This window comes from Phallusia mammillata, chromosome 2, assembly GCF_965637545.1.
Source record: "Phallusia mammillata chromosome 2, kaPhaMamm4.hap1.1, whole genome shotgun sequence".
Classification (NCBI taxonomy): Eukaryota; Metazoa; Chordata; class Ascidiacea; order Phlebobranchia; family Ascidiidae; genus Phallusia; species Phallusia mammillata.
The window spans coordinates 19137563-19156965 of NC_137253.1; the positions used below are offsets into that span (position 1 = coordinate 19137563).

Sequence of the window (19403 nt, forward strand, 5' to 3'; positions counted from 1 at the left end):
ATATTAACCGATATGGTACAGCCAAACATTGACCATGTGAAAAGCACATGTAAAAGAGATCCCAGTGAAAGTGCGGCTGTGTGAGCCGGAACGCCAGCGCGCGAGCTCGAGTTTTATGTCTGTGTGGACGTCACTGCGCCAGCGGGGCAGCTCGTGGGCGTACGCTAAGCTCGCGAGAAATCCTGTGTGGATCTAGCCTAAATCAAATTTATTTAGCCAGCGCTCGCGCGCTCGGGCGGCTCGGCAAAACGCGAGCGTGGTTTCCAGCTCCGCGCCACCTTGTGAGCGAAACCTCACGCTTTGCAGCCGAGTCCAAAGCGTACGCTCGCGCGCCGGCGTAAAACGCTGGCTATAAAAGAATAAACCGACTATGCGCTGGCGCGCAAGCGTGTGTGTGGAATCCTGTGGATCTAGCCCTAATCACCCCTGTCAGTTATGCAAATGCAATGACTTCACAATTTTAACTTTTGTATTTTTACCTTTGTACAACTGAAGCCGCAAGACCGCTACACAACTATTTGAGTAGACATGGTTTAGAGATTGGAGATTTATCGCCTCTTCGCCGCATGTGACCTAGAGGCTACAGTAACAAAAACCTGACTAGGCTATTAGTTATATCTACCGGGTAGATGCAGTGTGCTAGGGTTGCACAATATGTTCCTCGTCAACAGCCGTAGCCGCCGCACTACAGATCCCTCACTTATCCGCCTCCTTTTTCGTGTATAATTAATGCATGACATGAAATATCGTGCCTGCGCGACGACCTCTACTGAACTGCTGTCATTCTCATGCCACGAGAGCGAAGGAAAGAATGCAATACATCCGGTTCGCTACTTTCTTACAAGAATGAAAGAAAAAAGCCGTTTCGTTGCAGCTAAAATCTGGACTGCCCAGCTTATCAGTCCAGACTCCAGAGTCAGACAGAGTGACTCAGCAGCATTCCGTTCAAGCATTTACTCATTTACTATCGCAGATTAGAGACTCCATTTGTAGGTTTTTTTTCACACCCTGGCACATAACTGGAAGGAACATATAATGGACAATAAGCTAATTAAGGTTGGGACAAGAAAAAGTCAGGTAAGATAAAGTATATGATTTTTATTTTTTGTACTTGTGTATTTTGAAGAGACTGACATTATCTTTGTTGCATGTATATGAATATAACTTTTTCCACCATGTAGCAAATCATCTACATTGTAGAACGTCATTATCGATTGTCACAACAATGGTTTGGTTTTAAATTGTTTGTTTTTTCTGTACAGTTGGCCATGATTCAAACCAACTGGGTGGTACAAGAGTTAAAAAAGTTGCACCATGACCTTCGAATTGAAATCAGTAAGAGCCTTTTGTTCTTGTAACTTGTCACTTTTATTGTATGTTTTGTTGAACACTGTTATTTTCGTACAGTTCAGATGAGCACAATTGGGGACAAAATTTTGGATAAATCTCTTTCAAAGGTAATAAACATGTGTTTGCACCCAACATTTGTCTAACAGACTGGCCCCCAAAAAACTTTACTATGAGTATACATTGGATAAGTTAGATAGAAAATAACAGTTGTTAAACAGTTAGAAAATAACATTTGTTTTGATTTAGACCGGTGAGAAAAGTCTTTTTACAAAAGAACTTGAAGATGCTCTTCTTGCTCATAAGGTGGACCTTGTTGTAAACTCTCTGAAAGATATGCCATCTACACTGCCTACCAATTTGACCATATCAGCTGTATCCAAGTAAGTTTGCTAACCCTAAAGTTGACGTTTTAAAATCACTAGTGCTGCTAAGCGTGAATTATATAGATCTTCTGTGGGCATTTACTTTAAAATGACTTGAAGAGTTTACATCAAAAATGAGTTTTGAGGGTATTTGGTGTTGATGCAAAAACTTAGTTATTATATTTGTTTGGTAAAGGGTCAGTCACCTCAAGAAACTTCTTAAAAAATGCTTTCATAAGGGTAGCAAATGTGAGGATTTGTAAATTACCACAGTACATCTAAGGTCTTGGTAGTAGCAGTTTGTCATGTAAAAAAGGTCAATTTGCAATAACCACAAAAGATGTCTGATTATATTAAACAGCATTTAAACTGTAGTTTTTAAATATATTTTCTGTGCAAAAAAATTGCAGATAAAAAGGCACCAACTAAAAGAATAAAGTGATAGTTTGCATTACTATTTTAATTCCAAATTTAGTGGAGCCTAAAACACAATACATGTATCAGCAATTTTTTTTATCTTCATTTTAATTACTATCCTCACCTGATTTAATCCATGTATATATCTGGTATTATAGACGGGAAGATCCCCGGGATGCTGTTATCATGCACCCTACAAACAAAGGAAAAACGCTTAAAGAATTATCTACAGGGAGGTTTGTAATAAACTGCGGCTAAAGCTTTTTGAGTGAAGTATTTTCTTAAACAAATAAATTTTAATTTCACTCCTGAAACAGTGTGTGTTGATAGTGATAAGCATTTGATGCTAAGTATTCATTTCAGTTGTTGCTTTACAGTGTTGTTGGAACAAGCTCCTTGCGTCGTATTGCTCAATTGAAGAAACTTTTTCCTCATTTGAAGTTTAAAAGCATTGTATCCTTGATTACTGTTAAAATATGTTGTGTAAAAAAGTGTGCATTTTTATGTGTGTAATCATTCATGCAAGTTGTACCAAAACATTTCCTTAATGCATAATGTCTACAGCGTGGTAACCTAAACACTCGACTTCACAAGTTGGACTCTGCTGATACTTTTTCAGCAATAATATTAGCAGTTGCTGGTGTGAAGAGAATGGGGTGGAGTGAACGAATTTCTTATATTTTACCTGTGAGCCAACATGTATTTCAATTTATTTGTTATTTTCAAAAAGCCCATGCAACTTTTTTCAATGCTTTTATGTCATATGTTTAATAAACAGTGTTCTGTTTTTAACAGACAGATCAATGCCTATATGCAATTGGTCAAGGTGCTTTGGCTATTGAGACAAGAGCTGATGATGCACAGAGCATAAAGTTTGTTGAGGAACTTCATGATCGTGACACTGTTATACGAACTGTGGCTGAACGTGCCTTTTTGAAAACTTTGGTAATTCAGTTTGAATAATTATCTGGAAAACTAGTATTTGACAAATTAGTAGTATTTGACAAAAATTAATTAGTAGTATTTGACAAAAAAATGTGATGCTAATCAATCCTTTTAAAATGGGATTTATCTAAAGCAGGGCTCTTCAACCGGGGTTCCGCGGAACCCTAGGGTTCTGTACAACTCTCTCAGGGGTTCCATGAACTTTAAGGGTTCCGCAGGGGTTCCCCGAGCTTTCTTGTACCAATTCAAAAATGATTCATAATATCATTGTGGCAAACAGCAATGCTCGCCTGTACAATCTAGTTAACCTTGTCTAGTTTACCAAATCTAGTTAGCCCATTGATCAATTGTGACGTAATAAACCAAGCTTTGCTACTCTGTGGCCGGAGTGTGAGACAAATACAGAAACGACAAACGACCAATCCAAGTAACATGGCAAATCGTTTTATTGAAGTCAACTTATATTATGTGCTTGGGGTGTGTTGACTAAAACCAGTGTCATAGGCAACAGAACATTTTGGGGGTGCCAAATATTGAAGTTGTTGAATAACAAATCCAAGATCATCTGCTATTCCTATTTCCTGAGTAACACTAGGTCTTAGGGATGTGCTAAAACTGCAAATGTTCTGTTTGGTTGAGCACCGAGCATCTCACGTTAATGCTCGGCCGAGCACGCGGCGGTCAGTTTGTGCAACTGCTCGGCCGCGCATAAAAAAAACAGCGATGCTCGGTACCGAGTACTCGGGTTCTGGCTCGGCTCGGCCCTTCCTTACTAGGCGTAAAATGTGTTTTCTCTAGTCTAATGACTGGTGTTGTTTACTTTAATATTTACTTAAAGTCTTACAATTTCTTTCCATCGCTATGCTCAGAGAGCTAATAAAAAACCAAGTGTCTTTTTGATAATTATTTCCTAAAAATTTAAAAAATATTTCCTTTTTTGCCGATTTAGTAACTAACATGTGTATACTCCCACCCCTTTGGCCACGCCACTGGTTAAAAATGCACACATTTTCTGGAGCCTATTGTATGCTTATTAAGATTTTTCTTTGTGGGGTTCCGCAAAATTTGACAAAATACTTCAAGGGTTCTGTGCCACTAAAAAGGTTGAAGAGCACTGATTTAAAGTGACATGTCTGCAATTTCAGTACAGTATTTCATGGTTTTGTTTATTTAATTTGGCAATAAAACCTGCAATATAATATGCAACAATTCATACAGGGTGGGGGATGTTCAGTGCCACAGGCAGTACATACATGGATTGATGATTCACAGGTATTTCTTTTTATTATTTTATCCATTACAAAATTGAATTTTATTTTCAAGTGGTACCTCGAATAGTTTTGCATAACACTTTATTTTGGTGTTTAATACCATTATTATATGCATAGCTGCAGGGTATATGTAAATACAAATACCAAGATGAAAATAATTTGCATTGTAGTTTGGAAGAAAAGTATTGTCCACCCAAAACTTAGAGTAATTGTTATTTCATTAAAATTGGGAAATTCCTTTGTATATAAGGTGAAAAAATACTTTGAATTGACTTTAATGTCTGACTTGTGTGCTATTAATCTATGATTGTATGTCAATTAATCACAGCTTTATATGACTGGGGGAGTATTTAATCTTAATGGATCAAGGTCGTTGATAGAAACAATGCAAACACAGCTGCCAAATCAAGAAGCAAGTGTGGTAAGCAAAACTGGCTTTAACAAGCTATCAACTAATTAAGACTGTGTTTGAAAGCAACATATGTAAACCCATATTACTTCTTGCATCAAAAATAAAATTGTAATCAATCACAGGCTCTGAGTAATCTTCAAAGAAACCTGCAAATTAATTTATACTTGTCCAGGTATTTGTTTTGTGATAAAAGGGTTGTGTAAACTAGAATAATTGCATACACTTTTGAAATCCTTACATTTTTTTTCTGAAGATTGAACCAGTGGATCCTGACACATGTTGTGAGTTTGCAAGCATCACTACTAGTCATAAGCTACTGGATGCTGGTTTTCTTAAAGCCGCTGGGCATCTTGGGCGTGATCTAGCTTTGCTTCTGTTAAAAAAGGGGGCCAGAGATATTCTGGATGAAGCAAGACAGCAAAATTTAGCAAATGAAAATGATGTTGTTTAGTATGCTTGTGAGTGTAAACAACACACTGAAGTTCAAAAATTTGTGATATTTGCCTTTTTGAACTTATAGTTTGTGCAATTAATATTTTTCCAAATTATCTCGAGGTTTGTCAATGCTTGCTATGCAACTGAAAACATCTAACCAACCACCATGATGCTTGATTTAATTTTTGTGTTGTGTTAATGTGGTACATTGCTGCTATCCTTACATCATACCTACATGTTTAGCCTTTTTACTAACAAAAAGCACATGTTTTTGCACTTTTGTTACATCAGTTTGTCTATTCGAATGAGCTTTGTACATGTAACATTAGGACATGTGAAAGTTGGAAATATTGGCACACAAACAATATTGCTGGATTCTTTATTAACAATAAAATTTAAACTTGAATATGCAGTGATTAAAAAAAAATTTTGGGGACTGTGTGAAAAGATCACAGCATACAGAGTTTAAATTATTGCACATTCAGCTCTGCATCACTTGATTTTGTAGAATATTTTACTTTTTTCGATACTGCATTTACTTTTTGTAGTTGGCAGACAATTTATTAAAAATGACAAAAGATACAGGTTGTGGTAAATAGCATGTACAAAATAAAACACACACACACTCATATATATATATATATATACTCCTAGTTAAGATGAAGATAGCACTAGCTTGTCCTTTGCTAGACTACAAAAGTATAGACAAAAAATAAAAAAAATATAATAGGTAAAAGGAACATGCAAATTCTGACAGTGCCTAAGATTCTACCAGTGTATGCCATCGACTGACAACTTTCCCCTTTGCTTCTCTCATTTCCAACCAATGTTGTTCATCAGATTCACTGCTGCTGTTTTGACCAAGTGAAATCCAACCAATCATGAATTTGCGTTTAATTGTGCGCGTACAATGCACGCTTACCATAAGCGACACTTCAGCCAGCTGAAACAGGGCAACCTGTCCAAAATATAATAACATTGAAAAAAAACACCAAGTGTATTTATCCTCTGAGGCAGAAATGCTCAATCTTTTTGACTCAAGCTTGATGTAAAATCTTGGGATCTTTTTCTGAGCCCTGTTTTACAGAAAACTTCTAATTTAATCTTTAAAATACAATATTGAAAAAAGAGTTAACCTGCCCAAGCGCAGAGCAATTTCTATTTTCTTGTGAAGAACATAGGGTGCATTTATGACTGTGCACAGCTACCTGGGTGGATTACTATTTCAAATGGGCAATTATATTAGAAGCACAGCTAAACCCTTTTAGTAAATTGAATACACAACAAACTAGAAGGGTGGCTTAGCACATATTGCCCTTGCATATACACTATACCCTATTTTAAAACATGAATATATTTCCTATGCTTATTTTGTATTGGGTCCCATATTAGCCATCGTCTTTTATAACTTTAAGTCGTTTCTGCAGGCAAAAACTCATGGGTCCCCACACATGCAAAGTGAAAAATAATGCAATTCAAGAGATAACCATGAGAAAGTCGGGTGTTGTAAGGTAAAACACAGTGATCAGCACTGGGCTTAAATAATAATACTATGTAGAATACAAACTATAAAATTAGATTCATCCCAGATATTGTTTGAAGTATGTCCTATTTAACGTTTTAAAAAACTGACCCATTTTAGGGGGCTAGTAGGGCAACTAATTGGGTTCGACACACAAACTAAAAAATATATAAAAACCACAATGACTCAATCAATAGTACTGCAAAATTTCAGCCCAATCCGCCAATGTTTAAAATTTTGACCACTAGAGGTGTTTTGAGCAACAACCGTTACTGTTTCTGACGTCATAGGGCTGTTAACAAGCCCCTAACTGCCATGGCGCAAAAACGACCACCAAGCAACCCACCAACGAGCAACATACAACTGGTTGCCCTTGTAACACTATTGCTCCAAAGAAATCTTTCGTTTGTGGTGCCCAGTAACATACAAATACGTTTTACACTTTAGGGGCTTGTGGGGTAAATGTTAGGACTACAGGGTTGAACACAACAATCGACACCTATAAATGGCATACTATACAAGAAATCCAAATTTCAGCCAATTCTGACACTGTTTAAAAACTCACCCATTTTAGGGGGCTAGCGGGGTAAATACTGGGGTTATCAACAAAAACAAAGTGGGATGCACATCTACATGAATATATCTACCATCTGTGTAAATTTCAGCCAAATCCATCAAACATTTGATGGAAAAACGAGTCGGACAAACTTTGGGTAAAAACACCCATTTTAGGGGGCGAGCGGGGTAAATACTGGGGTTATCAACAAAAACAAAGTGGGATGCACATCTACATAACTATATCTACCACATGTGTAAATTTCAGCCCAATCCATCAAACATTTGATGGAAAAACGAGTCGGACAAACTTCCAGGAAAAAATACCTATTTTAGGGGGCTAGCGGGGTAAATACTGGGGTTATCAACAAAAACAAAGTGGGATGCACATCTACATAACTATATCTACCATCTGTGTAAATTTCAGACAAATCCATCAAACATTTGATGGAAAAACAAGTCGGACAAACTTTGGGAAGAAAAAAAAAAGGAAGAAAAAAACAGAAAAAAACAAGAAAAAAAACAAACAATTCGAGTAAAATCAATATGTGTCCCCTTCAGGGAAGGGGACCCATAATAACTACCGATTGTGTTTAACTTGTAATCACAGCTTTTTGTAGAAAATGTAGATTCAGTACTATAATATCATTTTTAGGGTAGTGAAAAATATAAAAAGCCTCAATTTGTGGATAACCCCCAATTTATGTATGCCTAGCCATTTGATAAAAAAAACATGTTACAACCTACAAAAAATAACTAAAGCGACTTCAAATAGAATTTTAACTGGAAATATTATACCTGAAAATAAAAAGTCTCTTTGAAAACCGGATTTGGTTGGGAGCGCCGAACTGTGGTTTTGCTTTGTGCCATTTCCTGACATGATGAGTTCAGTAGCACAATTTTTACGTAAGTATCTAGCAAATGAAAACAAATTTTTCACCATTTGATTTAGCACACACATTAAATGTTAGATGTTCCCAATATTTTATTTTTAAACAGCAATTATTTTTTTAAATTTTGATCAGAAAAGGTGCCACATGTTGACTTGGATAGTCTTTCTTATGGACTTTAGTCCAATGTCACTTCTAGGTGCCCCATGCAGTGCACCTAATCTCGAAAAGTAACTGTAAATCTAGCCCCCAAAAGTATATGATTTTACACACAACAATAAATAACATGTGGGTAAATGATTATTTCCTAAACACATGGACAAAACGAATGTCTGTGCATGTGGTCTAATTCCACATTTTTTAAGCCTAAAGAGTAAAGCAGTTTTGCTGAATTGACATTTTAAATTTAGATTTTTAGGATTTGAATAATCCGGATATACTAATTTAAAGAGTCATCCCTACAAAGTGAAGCAATTAAAATTATGCAAACCTATGTTTTTAAAAAAAAAATCATGCTACTGTGTAATGCTTGCCTGGTGGTTTGGACATTGCAAGATTTCGAAAATGGGAACCCTTCACCACTTCGACACACAATCTTCCAGTCATTTCATTGTAAGACAAAGAAAGAAGAAGCTCCGGCAAGCTTCCACCATGAGTCAAGGTAGATATTGATGACATGTCATTTTCGCTTTGAGATGCTGCGGAAGAATCTGGCTCACTTCGCTGTCATTATAAAAAAGGCTTGGTGACGGTGAACAATAGGTACAAAATTGAAAAACAACTAGAAGGGTGGCTTTCTGATATACTTCCATTTTATATATTCTATACGATATTTACCAATTTACTGTACACATCATTTGATCTACACATATGATTGTTTTTGTAAACAAAAACTAATGGGTCCCCACATGCGTGTTTGTGCGGATTTACAGTAAACAAATGTTGCGGTGACTTTAGAAAGCATTAACCCAACAATAAACATTTTTTGTTCGTATTCTTTTTGCACTATTATTGTCATATAATTACAAAAACATTAAAAAAGAACGAAACAAATACTTTAATTTAATCTCTTGCTTTGACCCAGATATTGTCGTCCAAGGTCGGGTTTTAAACACAATTTTTTCTAGAAAGCTGTAACAGTTGTGTTACAGACACTTTAAATTAAAAAGCAATTTGCTACAAGTGTACACATAACAATTTGTTTTTCATTTAATTTGTTTTGAAAAACCATTGACCTGTAGTAACCTCTCAGGGTGCACATGCCAAACGACTGTTTGACCTATTGACACCGTTTTCAATAGCACGTTGTCCTTACTGTTCAACAACACCGTTTAACCTAATTTATATATACATGCCTTGAGTGTTGATTCCTAAATTTATTGCCAAAAAAACGCTACGTTATGACGAAAGAAAGTTCTGAACTGTGTTAGTAATACCTACTAGTTGACCTTAAGTAACTCGTGGTCATGCGGCGGCCGACCTGACAACGAGCATTTAAAAAACACATTTATCTTGCAAAAATGTCAAGTTTATTTTTTCAACTTTATTTTGATTAACAAGTTTTGCTTGACATATACGAAACCGAAGCACGCTTATTAGGTTTAAATCACGTCATAGGTGTAAAACCTTTGCCAAAACTGAAAATGTGAGTGATAACTTAATAAAACGAAACAGCATTGCTGTGTAAAACAGCTGATTTCTGATCCGACGTCAAGCTGAGCCCTCCTGCTATCGTAAACCAGTGAGTTACTCTCTTGGGACTTCTGCCTACAGTGTCTTTCTTGACCAAACGAGCGTTAGACACATTTACGTTTCAGGGGCCTGTGGGTGAACCGCTGGGTCAATCGGGGTCAAACTTCTGGAGGATCAAGTTTGGATTAATAACTAACATATGTCCAAATTTGAATAAATTTGAAGCAATCTTTCTTTACCAAACGAGCGTTACAAACCAGCGTTAAAAATTTTACGTTTCTGGGGCCTGTGGGTGAACCCCTGGGTCATTCAGGGTCAAACTTCAGGAGGATCAAATTTTGGTTAATAACTAACATCTGACAAAATTTGAATAAATTTGAAGCACTCTTTCTTGACCAAATGCGCTTAACAAACCAGCGTTAGACAGAAAAAAAAATACGGACAAAAACAATATGTGTCCCCTTCAGGGAAGGGGACCCATAAAAATACATACATTGACATCCATTCTGGGTTCTAGCTGCAAAGTGACTGTGAGTTGGGGATCTTTAATCAAATTGAGTTCATCAAATCGAACAGTTGCCTCCCCAATCAGTCGATCTTTTACCTACAATTTAGATAACGTCAATTAAATTGTTTAATTTTTATCCTTGTTGGCTGGAAAATAAATATAAGTACTTTTAAATTAATTAAAATAACCAAATCTTACCTTTCCAATTCCATATAGACGTAGTCTTAAACCAAGTCCTTTGAGGTCCTCTGGTGAAATCTGGGACAGTTTAAATGTTTCAGCAAATCTTGGTGAGTTTATATGTTGGACCTTGGTCTTGTAACGTTTTCGTTTTGTTGGGAGGACAACCAAGCGAACCTGTGCAAACACATCATGTTAAGTTTCATAAACTTTTTTTGAAAAGGTTTAAAATTTGTGACTGTGGCATTTCTTCATGGTTTTGCACAGTAAAAATCATTGATAACATACAGCAGTACTTTAATTATGAGACAAAACAGAATCTTTTAACAGAAGCTACCTATTTCAGAAGCTAGTGTGGTAACTGGTAGAAAGGAAAAGTGAAACATTGCAATTCATGATGTAAAATCTATAAAATTTTGAAACATTAGACAACTATTTGCAATGTGACCAGTATGCACCAAATATTGCTTCATGATCTTTTAATACGCTTGCTGACAGTCCAGAACACACATTTCATTTGACCTGATTTTGAGGAAAAAAGGTGTACATCATTGTGTCAGAGATAAAACTGTGTGGGCTAACTTTGCTGCTGGAGAAAATACATACAACTAAAACACACTAAATACTGTATAAGTCAATGTAGTACACCAACTAGCAACTACAAACATTTAAAGGTATCTGAGATGCAAAAATTGTCACAGTCAAAAATGCTCTTTCAGTTCATATTATTAATATGTAAACCATACCTGAATAATACTGGCTCCACCTCGGTCTTTTGAAGGAAGATCATTAGCTTCAACAACTGTTATTTGAAGTTTTCTTTCCGCAACAGAATATTGTAGGGCTATTTCAAGTGTTCCACATGCGGATATCGGAACATTTCCAGGTGAAGCTGTCGTGTCATCTTCTTCACCCTCCATTAGTGGCTTCACTGCCATTGCTGCTGCAACTTCATCCTGGATTTCGTTGCCAAATTTAGTTTGGGAAACTACATCTTATTGGGCAAGGTAACATTATATTTGAGTTAAGTTTCGGTAAATTAATTCTGGGATTCAGTCCCTATTCTATTACCAATGTTGCAACAATTTCCACCTTTCATTATATATATATTATGTCACAATTTCATTGTATAGCCAAGAACAATACGTAGGCAAGACAAAAAGTATGTTTGCCACTCGGTGGTCGGGTCACCATGCCATTTGGGCGAAGTTTGGCACTTCGCAGCGCAATATCAGCATTATGATGTCAGAAGCATAAACAATTGCTACTAAAAACACCTCCAGTCATAGGGGCAGAGTTTTACAAAAATGCAAGTTGGCGGACGTAAATCATGACGTCACTAATGGATTCAACCTCAAGAGCTCCAACTCAAAGCCCAATAAACTTTCAATACAATGCAACATTCGTCAAATTCTTTAAACAAATATTTTTTGAAATAGTAATCTTTTGGAACATTTTGCTTTAACTTTATTATTATTTTAGCAATTTTAAGAAATTGTTTCTTCAAGTTGTTGCTCTTGTATCACCCAAATTACCTACTTCTAACAGTATAATTGCATTGTAATGGCCAAACATTCACTGCCAACAACTGTGTGTTTGACGTCATAAACAAGGCAATAACGAAAACTTGTTGCAGTTTCGGCACATTTGTTGCTTTTTCGCCAGTACGCTTGTTTAAGAGCAGAATTATTCCCAAATTTCTTGTACAATACAAACAAACCAAAATATCCACGGTAGCCGCCACCGTGCTCTACAAACCCAAGGTGGTGGCGCCACCGCATATGCCTCCAGTGGCAAAAATTTAAAGCGTTAGGCGTGCGATTGGGATGAAATTTCACAGGACTGCAGATTTATTGTGGTTTGGTATTAGATTAGTTTAAATTAACTATTGCACAATGTGTCTGAATTGAACTGTCTGAATTGGATGAATCTTAAAACAGATTATAGGATTGTTGTGTTTTACCCTGCAGTCCGACCAGTTACTCACACTAACCCTTAAAGTGGGTGAATTTCAAACATTGTCCAAATTAGATGAAATTTAGACAGGTTATAAAATTTGCATTATTTACAAATTTTCATGTGTGGGAACCCATCAGTTTCTGCCTGCATAAACAAACAAACATTAAAAAAAAGTTTAATATACACAGATGAATTTAGTATCAAACTAGAAGGGTGGCTTAGCACATTTTGCTATAACATATACACTACAACCTATTTTGCAATGGTAATATATTCCCTATGCTTTTTTACATTGGGTCTCATATAAGCCAAGAATTTTTATGACCTTTATTTGTTTCTGCAAGAAGAAACACATGGGTCCCAAAAACCGCAACGCTGTAAACAAATGACCAACACAGTGATCGGTAGTGTGCCTTAAATAATCAGGTTATGTAGTACAAACTGTCCGAATTTCATGCAATTCAGACATTGTTTTAAGTTTGTAGGCCTGCATAGTGTGAAACACTGACATTTAAAAAAAGCATATTTTACAAACTGTACATCATTTCACTCAAATATTGTAAAAAATTCACCTGTTTTAGAGGATTAGAAGGGTAAATTAGCACTACAGGGTGAAACACAATAATCGACAGTTATAAATGCTAAATTTCATCCAATTCGGACTTTATTTTAAAAAAATCACCCACTTTAGGGGTCTAGTGGGGTAAATATTGGGACTACAGGGTGACACAACAATTGACACCTAACAATGGCTCAATAAATAAACTGTCCAAATTTCACATAATTTAGACATTATTTAAAATTTCACCCATTTTAGGGGTCTAGGGGGGGGGGGGGGAATAATGAGGCTATTAAGTCAAACGAAACAGATGGCACATCTATAAGACTATATCTAACATCTGTGAAAGTTTCATTCGAATCCATTGAAGATTCACCAGAGAAAAAAAACTTAGTGAAATCAAGATGTGTCCCCTTCAGGGATGGGGACCCATAATAACCAATTTGCTAAGCTTTTTATGCCATTATCAGACAATTGATGGGCTACAGTTCACAATCCCTGTGCAATTTAGCTGATTATGGGATTGACCATCAATTATCTATCTGTGCAGAATATTTATGAAGGTAGATGAAAAGCATGTGCACAACAAAAGTTACATAAAAGCATATAAAAACGACATGCTCTTTGCCACAATTATCACATTGTGCCTACTTCATGCATCATGAGATCCAAATTGCTTTGTCCTGCATCAAGATCCCACTCTGCAACATTCACATTGCCATGAATGGGTGAAAGAGACAATGGAGTTTCAACCTATAAAACAAAATGAGAGGTTGCAATTCTTTTAATTTGTCAAAATTTGTTGTTGTTTTTTTCATTGACAAACAAAGAAATTGAAAAAAGGAAGCATTATGTCAGTATTTTTTGATGATTTTGCATTTTTACCAAGGAAAGTAGCTATTTTTCGGTTGTTCAATCACATTTTTTTAACTCTACACACACACCACTTTTTACCTGTTCTCTTGATGTTAGACTTGCTAAAGAATTGGTAAATGAAGATCCTGAAATATCTCCAGGTGTTAATGACTGATGACTGCCTGTAAATTAATAAAATTCCTCTTGGGATCAATCCAGTACTTCATCACTCACTGGTGTCCTTCAATGTCTCATAAATTAATGTGTGATGCTTTAAAGAATATGTAGTCAAAAGCCAAACATTAAACATATCGGTTTTAAGTTTTGCTGATTTGTTCTTGTACTTGTGTTCTTCTTGTACAAAGAGGCCAGCTTTTCTGAACATGATCTGTAATAATGTGTATTCACCTGCAGTGGACTTTTGTTGTGATAAAGAACTCCGAAGAGAGATTCGCGATCTTCGGATGGATTTTTGCATGTGCCGAATGGTTTCTTCTTCACTGTCTGAACTTGATTCACTATCACCTGATTCATCATATGACTTTGCTAAAAACAAATATAGTTAAATAAACTTTAGTCTAAAAGTTTTTTATCTGCAATGTCTCATTAAATTTGACCAATTTAAAACATATTTGGTCTCATTTTTAGAAAAGGAAATCAGTAGTTAACAACAATAAAAAACAAATAAACAAGACTGCAAGTCCTTGGCATAGCACAAGTGGTTGTGTTTTACAGTAGCCTGCATGCAGTAGTTCTACTGATACCTTGTCCATCAGCAACTGTCGTTGCAGATTTAGTGCTGTTATTGCTTTGTACAGTGAATATACTTCTGCTCAAAGCACGGAAAAGGTTTCCTATATTGGATGAAGAAGCGTCGGAATACACAACTGCGCTTTCATTTAGACTTGCTTTAGATCTAGGTTTGCCTTCTTGAAACTCGTCTGGATCGCACAGGCTATCGTCATCCAGTGAATCTAACGTATCTATGCTAGCGGATTTTATACCAACACTAGCGTCATTTAAAGAAACCATTGACGACATGCTACAAGAAAAGAATTTTGTCAGTTCCGTACAAATTACAAAAAGTATGGCTTCACAGTTTCACACTTTGCGCGAAACGGCTTTAAAATTGGGCGCACCACGCCCGCTTCAATAAAGAAAACTAACTCTTGTGTCGACATGCTTCGATCTGCCTCAATAGGGAACCAACTGTGGTATTTAACGGTAATGTACTTGGTTCGGATTTTGACTTGCACCTTACAAGAAGATGCTCTCGGCCTCTCGCGTTCACTGCATTGCCCAGGGCTATCTTCGCACCAATTGAATCGTGACTGGCGATTGATACGAGGTACTAGCGCAAACAATTTGTTTACATTTGAGGCGGAAAAGGTCTACGGAAGAAAGTGATTCATTGAAAAACAATTTCAAGTCACATTTTTTAGGTCTTGTAAAAAAGGGTGACACTAAAACGCTGAATGGGCGGGACCAATTTATTTCAGTGAACCCAAACCGAACCCGAACCGCTAACTATGATTTCCTAAAAACCCGAACCTTAGTTGAACCCTGTGTTTTGTTTGGCGTTGGAACCCAACCAGTAAAAATGCAGCCTGTATTATATTTTGTGAGTTTGTTTCAAAACAGCTGACTGAAGTATATATGATATATAATATATCCCTACGTCAAATAAAAGCCATACGGCGTGTCAAAAACAACAGTGCACTGTCAAACTTCTTTTGGAGTTTAATGAAGGCCATGAAGATGATAGGTAGAATTTAAATTAAACGAAAGGGGATTTGAACCAGTATGAAAACCGTAAAATGGCTCGTACCGGGTGATTTGCCGGAACAAAAACTGAACCCGAAAATATACGAACCAAAACCAGGGAGTCTAACCGCTTGTCCTATGGGTGCAGATTTGGTTCGGGTTCACTTTGTTTTGTTTTTAGGGGTTCAGGTTCGGTTCAGGTTTTTAAAAATGTATACTTTCGGGTTCGGGTTTTGTTCCGGTTCGGGCAAATTATCCGGTCCAAACCGGTTTGGGTTTTTTAAACCGGTTCAAATTTTCATTCGTTTAATTTTAATTCTACCCATCATCTACCTGGCCTTTTATAACTGTTATCTCCCGTTTTCTACAGTACGCTGTTTTGAAAAAAATCACCAGTATAAAATATATAACTTAGACTGCATTTTTACTGGTTCGGTTTCGGTTCGGGTCCAACGCCAAACAAAATATGGGGTTCAACTCCGGTCCAGGTTTTTAGAAATCGTAATTAGCGGTTCGGGTTCGGTTCGGGTTTAATGAAATAAACCGCTCAAACCGGTTCGCGGGTTCGGTTTCAGTTCCGGTTCGACTCCCTGACCAAAACAACAAAATCTGAACCCGAAAATATACATTTTTTAAACCTGAACCGAATACGAACCCCAAAAAAACAAGTGAACCCGAACAGAACCTGAACCCATACGACAAGCGGTTCGACTACCCGCTTTAAATCAGCAACAAAAATTACCTGCGTAATTGCAGATTTCAATTTTAAAGGTGCCCCCCCTTGAACTCCAATATGGGCCCTGGTGCGGCGCACCCGATGCACCCCCTTTTGTGGGCCCTGCTTGTAACTCAACATAGCAATGAACTATATTTGTTTACTACGTAATACCATTTGTAGGCTACTTTACTGACAAGGTTTAGAGATTGTTATCCTATACCAGTGGTTCTCAAACTTTTTTGACCGCGACCCAAATCTGAATTTTATGAACATCTCACGACCCAAGCCTCAAACATCAAAAAATGTATTTTTTCTGATATGCATGAAAAAAGACGCAGACGGCCATTTGCAGTACACAGTACTATGAAACAATTATTTATTATAAACAAATGATTGATTGATTTTAGCGGGTTTGTTGAAATTGAAACTTTTCTTTCATAAATTTTCAATGCACGGCTCTATTTTTCATTCAAGAGACCACTTGATATTTTATGTTCAGTAAAAGGTCTGTGACTCGACTTTTAACTGTGCTGTTCGATAACGAGGCGGACTGCAATTTTGAGGCCACGTCGTCGCCGCATAGGAGGCTGCCCATGTCAAAATGGCTGCAGGCTTAACGACGTCGATTCGTTCCACAACACGGCATAACACAACACATTGTGGCTTTGCAGCACCATGATCGTTGATAGAAGTGAATCCCAAATCTAAAAATGTTTCCTTGTACGAATGCTTACTCATCCTTAAACGCTAACTGTTACATCTCCAAGTTCAGTTTCGCATGATTAACTTGTCCTATTATTTCCCATGCTACGACGTTACAATCGCCATTTGCTTAACAGTAAAGTTGGAAGCCTTCTGTATGTGGCAATGATTGGTTCATTTTACTGTACAACGTGGTCGAGTGAGGTGACTTTATTTCTACATGAGGTAAATTCGTTTGTGTTTACTTAATGCAGTAATAGTTCGTTCAGAATTGAATCACTATAGCGCGACCCAATTTTTGACCCTGCGCGACCCATGTTTGGGTCGCGACCCATACTTTGAGAACCACTGTCCTATACAGCGACATCGTAGCCTACCACATTAGGACAACCCTTTTTGCGACAAGCTTTATGACCAGAATTCAATGACTGTTACAGACTGATGTTGTGTTTTTCAGTTTCCTTTGCTTTTGTCAAATACAATTGTTTGTTTCCGTGGCCACAAAAAGGTTGGGACCCTCTACTCTAAAGTCCAAGTGAATGAGCCTTCAAAATTTCGAAAAAGAATTTGTGCAGCCAATTTACCACCCAGCTGAATCGTTGAGTAGGGCTACCGGTATTAAAAAAAAATATTTTCTGCATCATAACAATCATTAAATAGTAAAAAAGTGTTTGAGCCATTGTCAACTAACGTATACTCAAGTTAATGGTTTATGTCAGTAGTTCTCAAATTGTGCGTCGCGGCGCCCTGGTGCGTCGTTTCAATTTTCCAAAGGCTTCGCAGAATAATTCCGTTTGATGGCTTTTTGTTGTTGTATCAATAAACACAACTTTAATAATAAGTGACCTCAAGTCTAGAAAGTCTAGAAAACTTTTCCAGAGGCGTCGCAACAAAAAAAGTTTGAGAACTACTGGTTTATGTAACCAACGTAAAAGCAGTTTCCCCACCTAGTGCTTTGTTAGCTGCTTGGTATTGGGGTTCAAGAAACGCATCGCAAGCCCGGAAGTTTTTAAAGCACGCTTTCTTCGTGAAAAACATGTAGAACAACACAATGATGGCACTCACTATCACTATGACGACAAGGAACCAAACAGCTGCGTAGGAAACTGTAAAAAACACAAACTTTAAATAAAAATTATATTAAAAACACCAATTTAAGATTCTTTTTAGACAAAAGACTATTGTTTAGCTCATAAAACTTTGAGTATCTGCGAGTGGCAATATAGGAAGAAATAATAAATTATTCATGTGCACAAAAAATGCGCGCTATTCCCGAGAGGGCTCCTGTCTGTTGGTACTATTGTGCGTGTCGAATGCTGAAATACCGATGTTATATGAAGCACAAGCACGATTTTCCCGTTGCGAGAAAATGCGTAATGCATCGACGAAAAGTATTCTTAAAAACTCGTACAGACTGCAGTTGTCATAAAAGCTTGATTGCCTGGCCTAGACTTGTTTCTGCTGCTGGCTTTTTATTTAGGCTACGAAACAACCATGCTAAACCCCACAAAATGGTGATTTTCAAGCAAAAAGTTTACACTATATTTTAAACAGCTCGTTGTTCTTTACTAACTTATATGTTGTGCGTTTTTGTTAGTAATTTCGAAATTATGCAAAAACCCAGTTACTAGGTCCATTTCTTTTCATTAGATTCGGCTGCTACTTTTTTGCGTTTGTTTCCGTGCTTTCACTATTGTTTCAACGTATAACTACAGAGCTGTGTCTTATGTGTTTCTACTACATTATCATAATGTGTTTTCATTAAGACGCATGTGAACAAAATACAACACAATATTAAAGATATAGTCTTGTTTCCCGTCTGTGTTTTTTTGTTATACATTGCATTACAACTTACCTCCGTGCTCTGCGGCCATTTTTCAATTTAAATCACTCAATTACAATTACAACGATTCGCAACGCCAATTTTGGATTAGATTTTACAAACTGTCATAACAAAGCTGAAACCAGATGCTGATGCGCACTCACAAAGAAAAAAGGCAGAACTGTGAGATAAGGAAACAGTCAACGCAGGATGTAAAATGCGGGCCCATTTGACGCCTCCCGTCCCATGATTGCTTCCTTGATGTCAGCAATGATTGATCACATATTTTTGTGATGTGGGGCAACATAACTTGTGTAAATTAAACCTTCATGGGGCTATAACAACTTTAAATTGTCGTTCAGTGGACCTAGTAATGTCCCCGTTTGTAAAATAATGCGTTTTTTATGTCAAAACGGGATGTATAACTACCATTCCGATTTAGCTATATCAGAACGACAAAGTCACGCTCATTCCGATTTAGCTAA

At 36.9% G+C, this 19403-nt stretch overlaps 2 protein-coding genes and 1 long non-coding RNA gene across 6 annotated transcripts; 1 reads left to right on the plus strand and 2 right to left on the minus strand.

Annotated features, from left to right (window-relative positions):
* Positions 1-857: 857 nt before the first annotated feature.
* LOC145212595 (porphobilinogen deaminase-like) lies at positions 858-6153 on the plus strand. Of its 2 annotated transcripts, XM_080080769.1 has the most exons (12): positions 858-1077; positions 1263-1335; positions 1408-1457; positions 1597-1730; positions 2288-2365; positions 2507-2582; positions 2694-2816; positions 2925-3074; positions 4293-4346; positions 4674-4766; positions 4880-4929; positions 5011-5181. In XM_080080769.1, exons 1-12 carry the CDS (start codon positions 1036-1038, stop codon positions 5120-5122), a joined length of 1035 nt encoding a protein of 344 aa, XP_079936895.1. In that variant the 5' UTR covers positions 858-1035; the 3' UTR covers positions 5123-5181. The 2 variants fall into 2 exon arrangements, with proteins under 2 accessions (XP_079936895.1, XP_079936894.1); XM_080080768.1 differs by lacking the exon at positions 4880-4929 and having other exon boundaries at positions 863-1077; positions 5011-6153.
* Positions 5558-19026, minus strand: LOC145212594 (synaptotagmin-16-like). Of its 3 annotated transcripts, XM_080080766.1 has the most exons (11): positions 18952-19026; positions 18044-18202; positions 14321-14458; positions 14012-14094; positions 13709-13810; positions 11286-11495; positions 10558-10716; positions 10345-10455; positions 8693-8882; positions 8068-8183; positions 5558-6150 (listed from the first exon to the last, which is right to left on the minus strand). In XM_080080766.1, the coding sequence occupies exons 1-11, from the start codon at positions 18968-18970 to the stop codon at positions 5953-5955; spliced, it is 1485 nt and encodes a 494-aa protein (XP_079936892.1). In that variant the 5' UTR covers positions 18971-19026; the 3' UTR covers positions 5558-5952. The 3 variants fall into 3 exon arrangements, with proteins under 3 accessions (XP_079936892.1, XP_079936891.1, XP_079936893.1); XM_080080765.1 differs by lacking the exons at positions 18044-18202; positions 18952-19026 and adding an exon at positions 14677-14981; XM_080080767.1 differs by lacking the exons at positions 8068-8183; positions 18044-18202; positions 18952-19026 and adding an exon at positions 14677-14981 and having other exon boundaries at positions 6088-6150.
* On the minus strand, positions 12662-13701 carry LOC145212596 (uncharacterized). Its single transcript, XR_013856745.1, has 2 exons — positions 13487-13701; positions 12662-13390 (listed from the first exon to the last, which is right to left on the minus strand). It is a non-coding gene; the product is annotated as an uncharacterized LOC145212596 (long non-coding RNA).
* Positions 19027-19403: the final 377 nt, after the last annotated feature.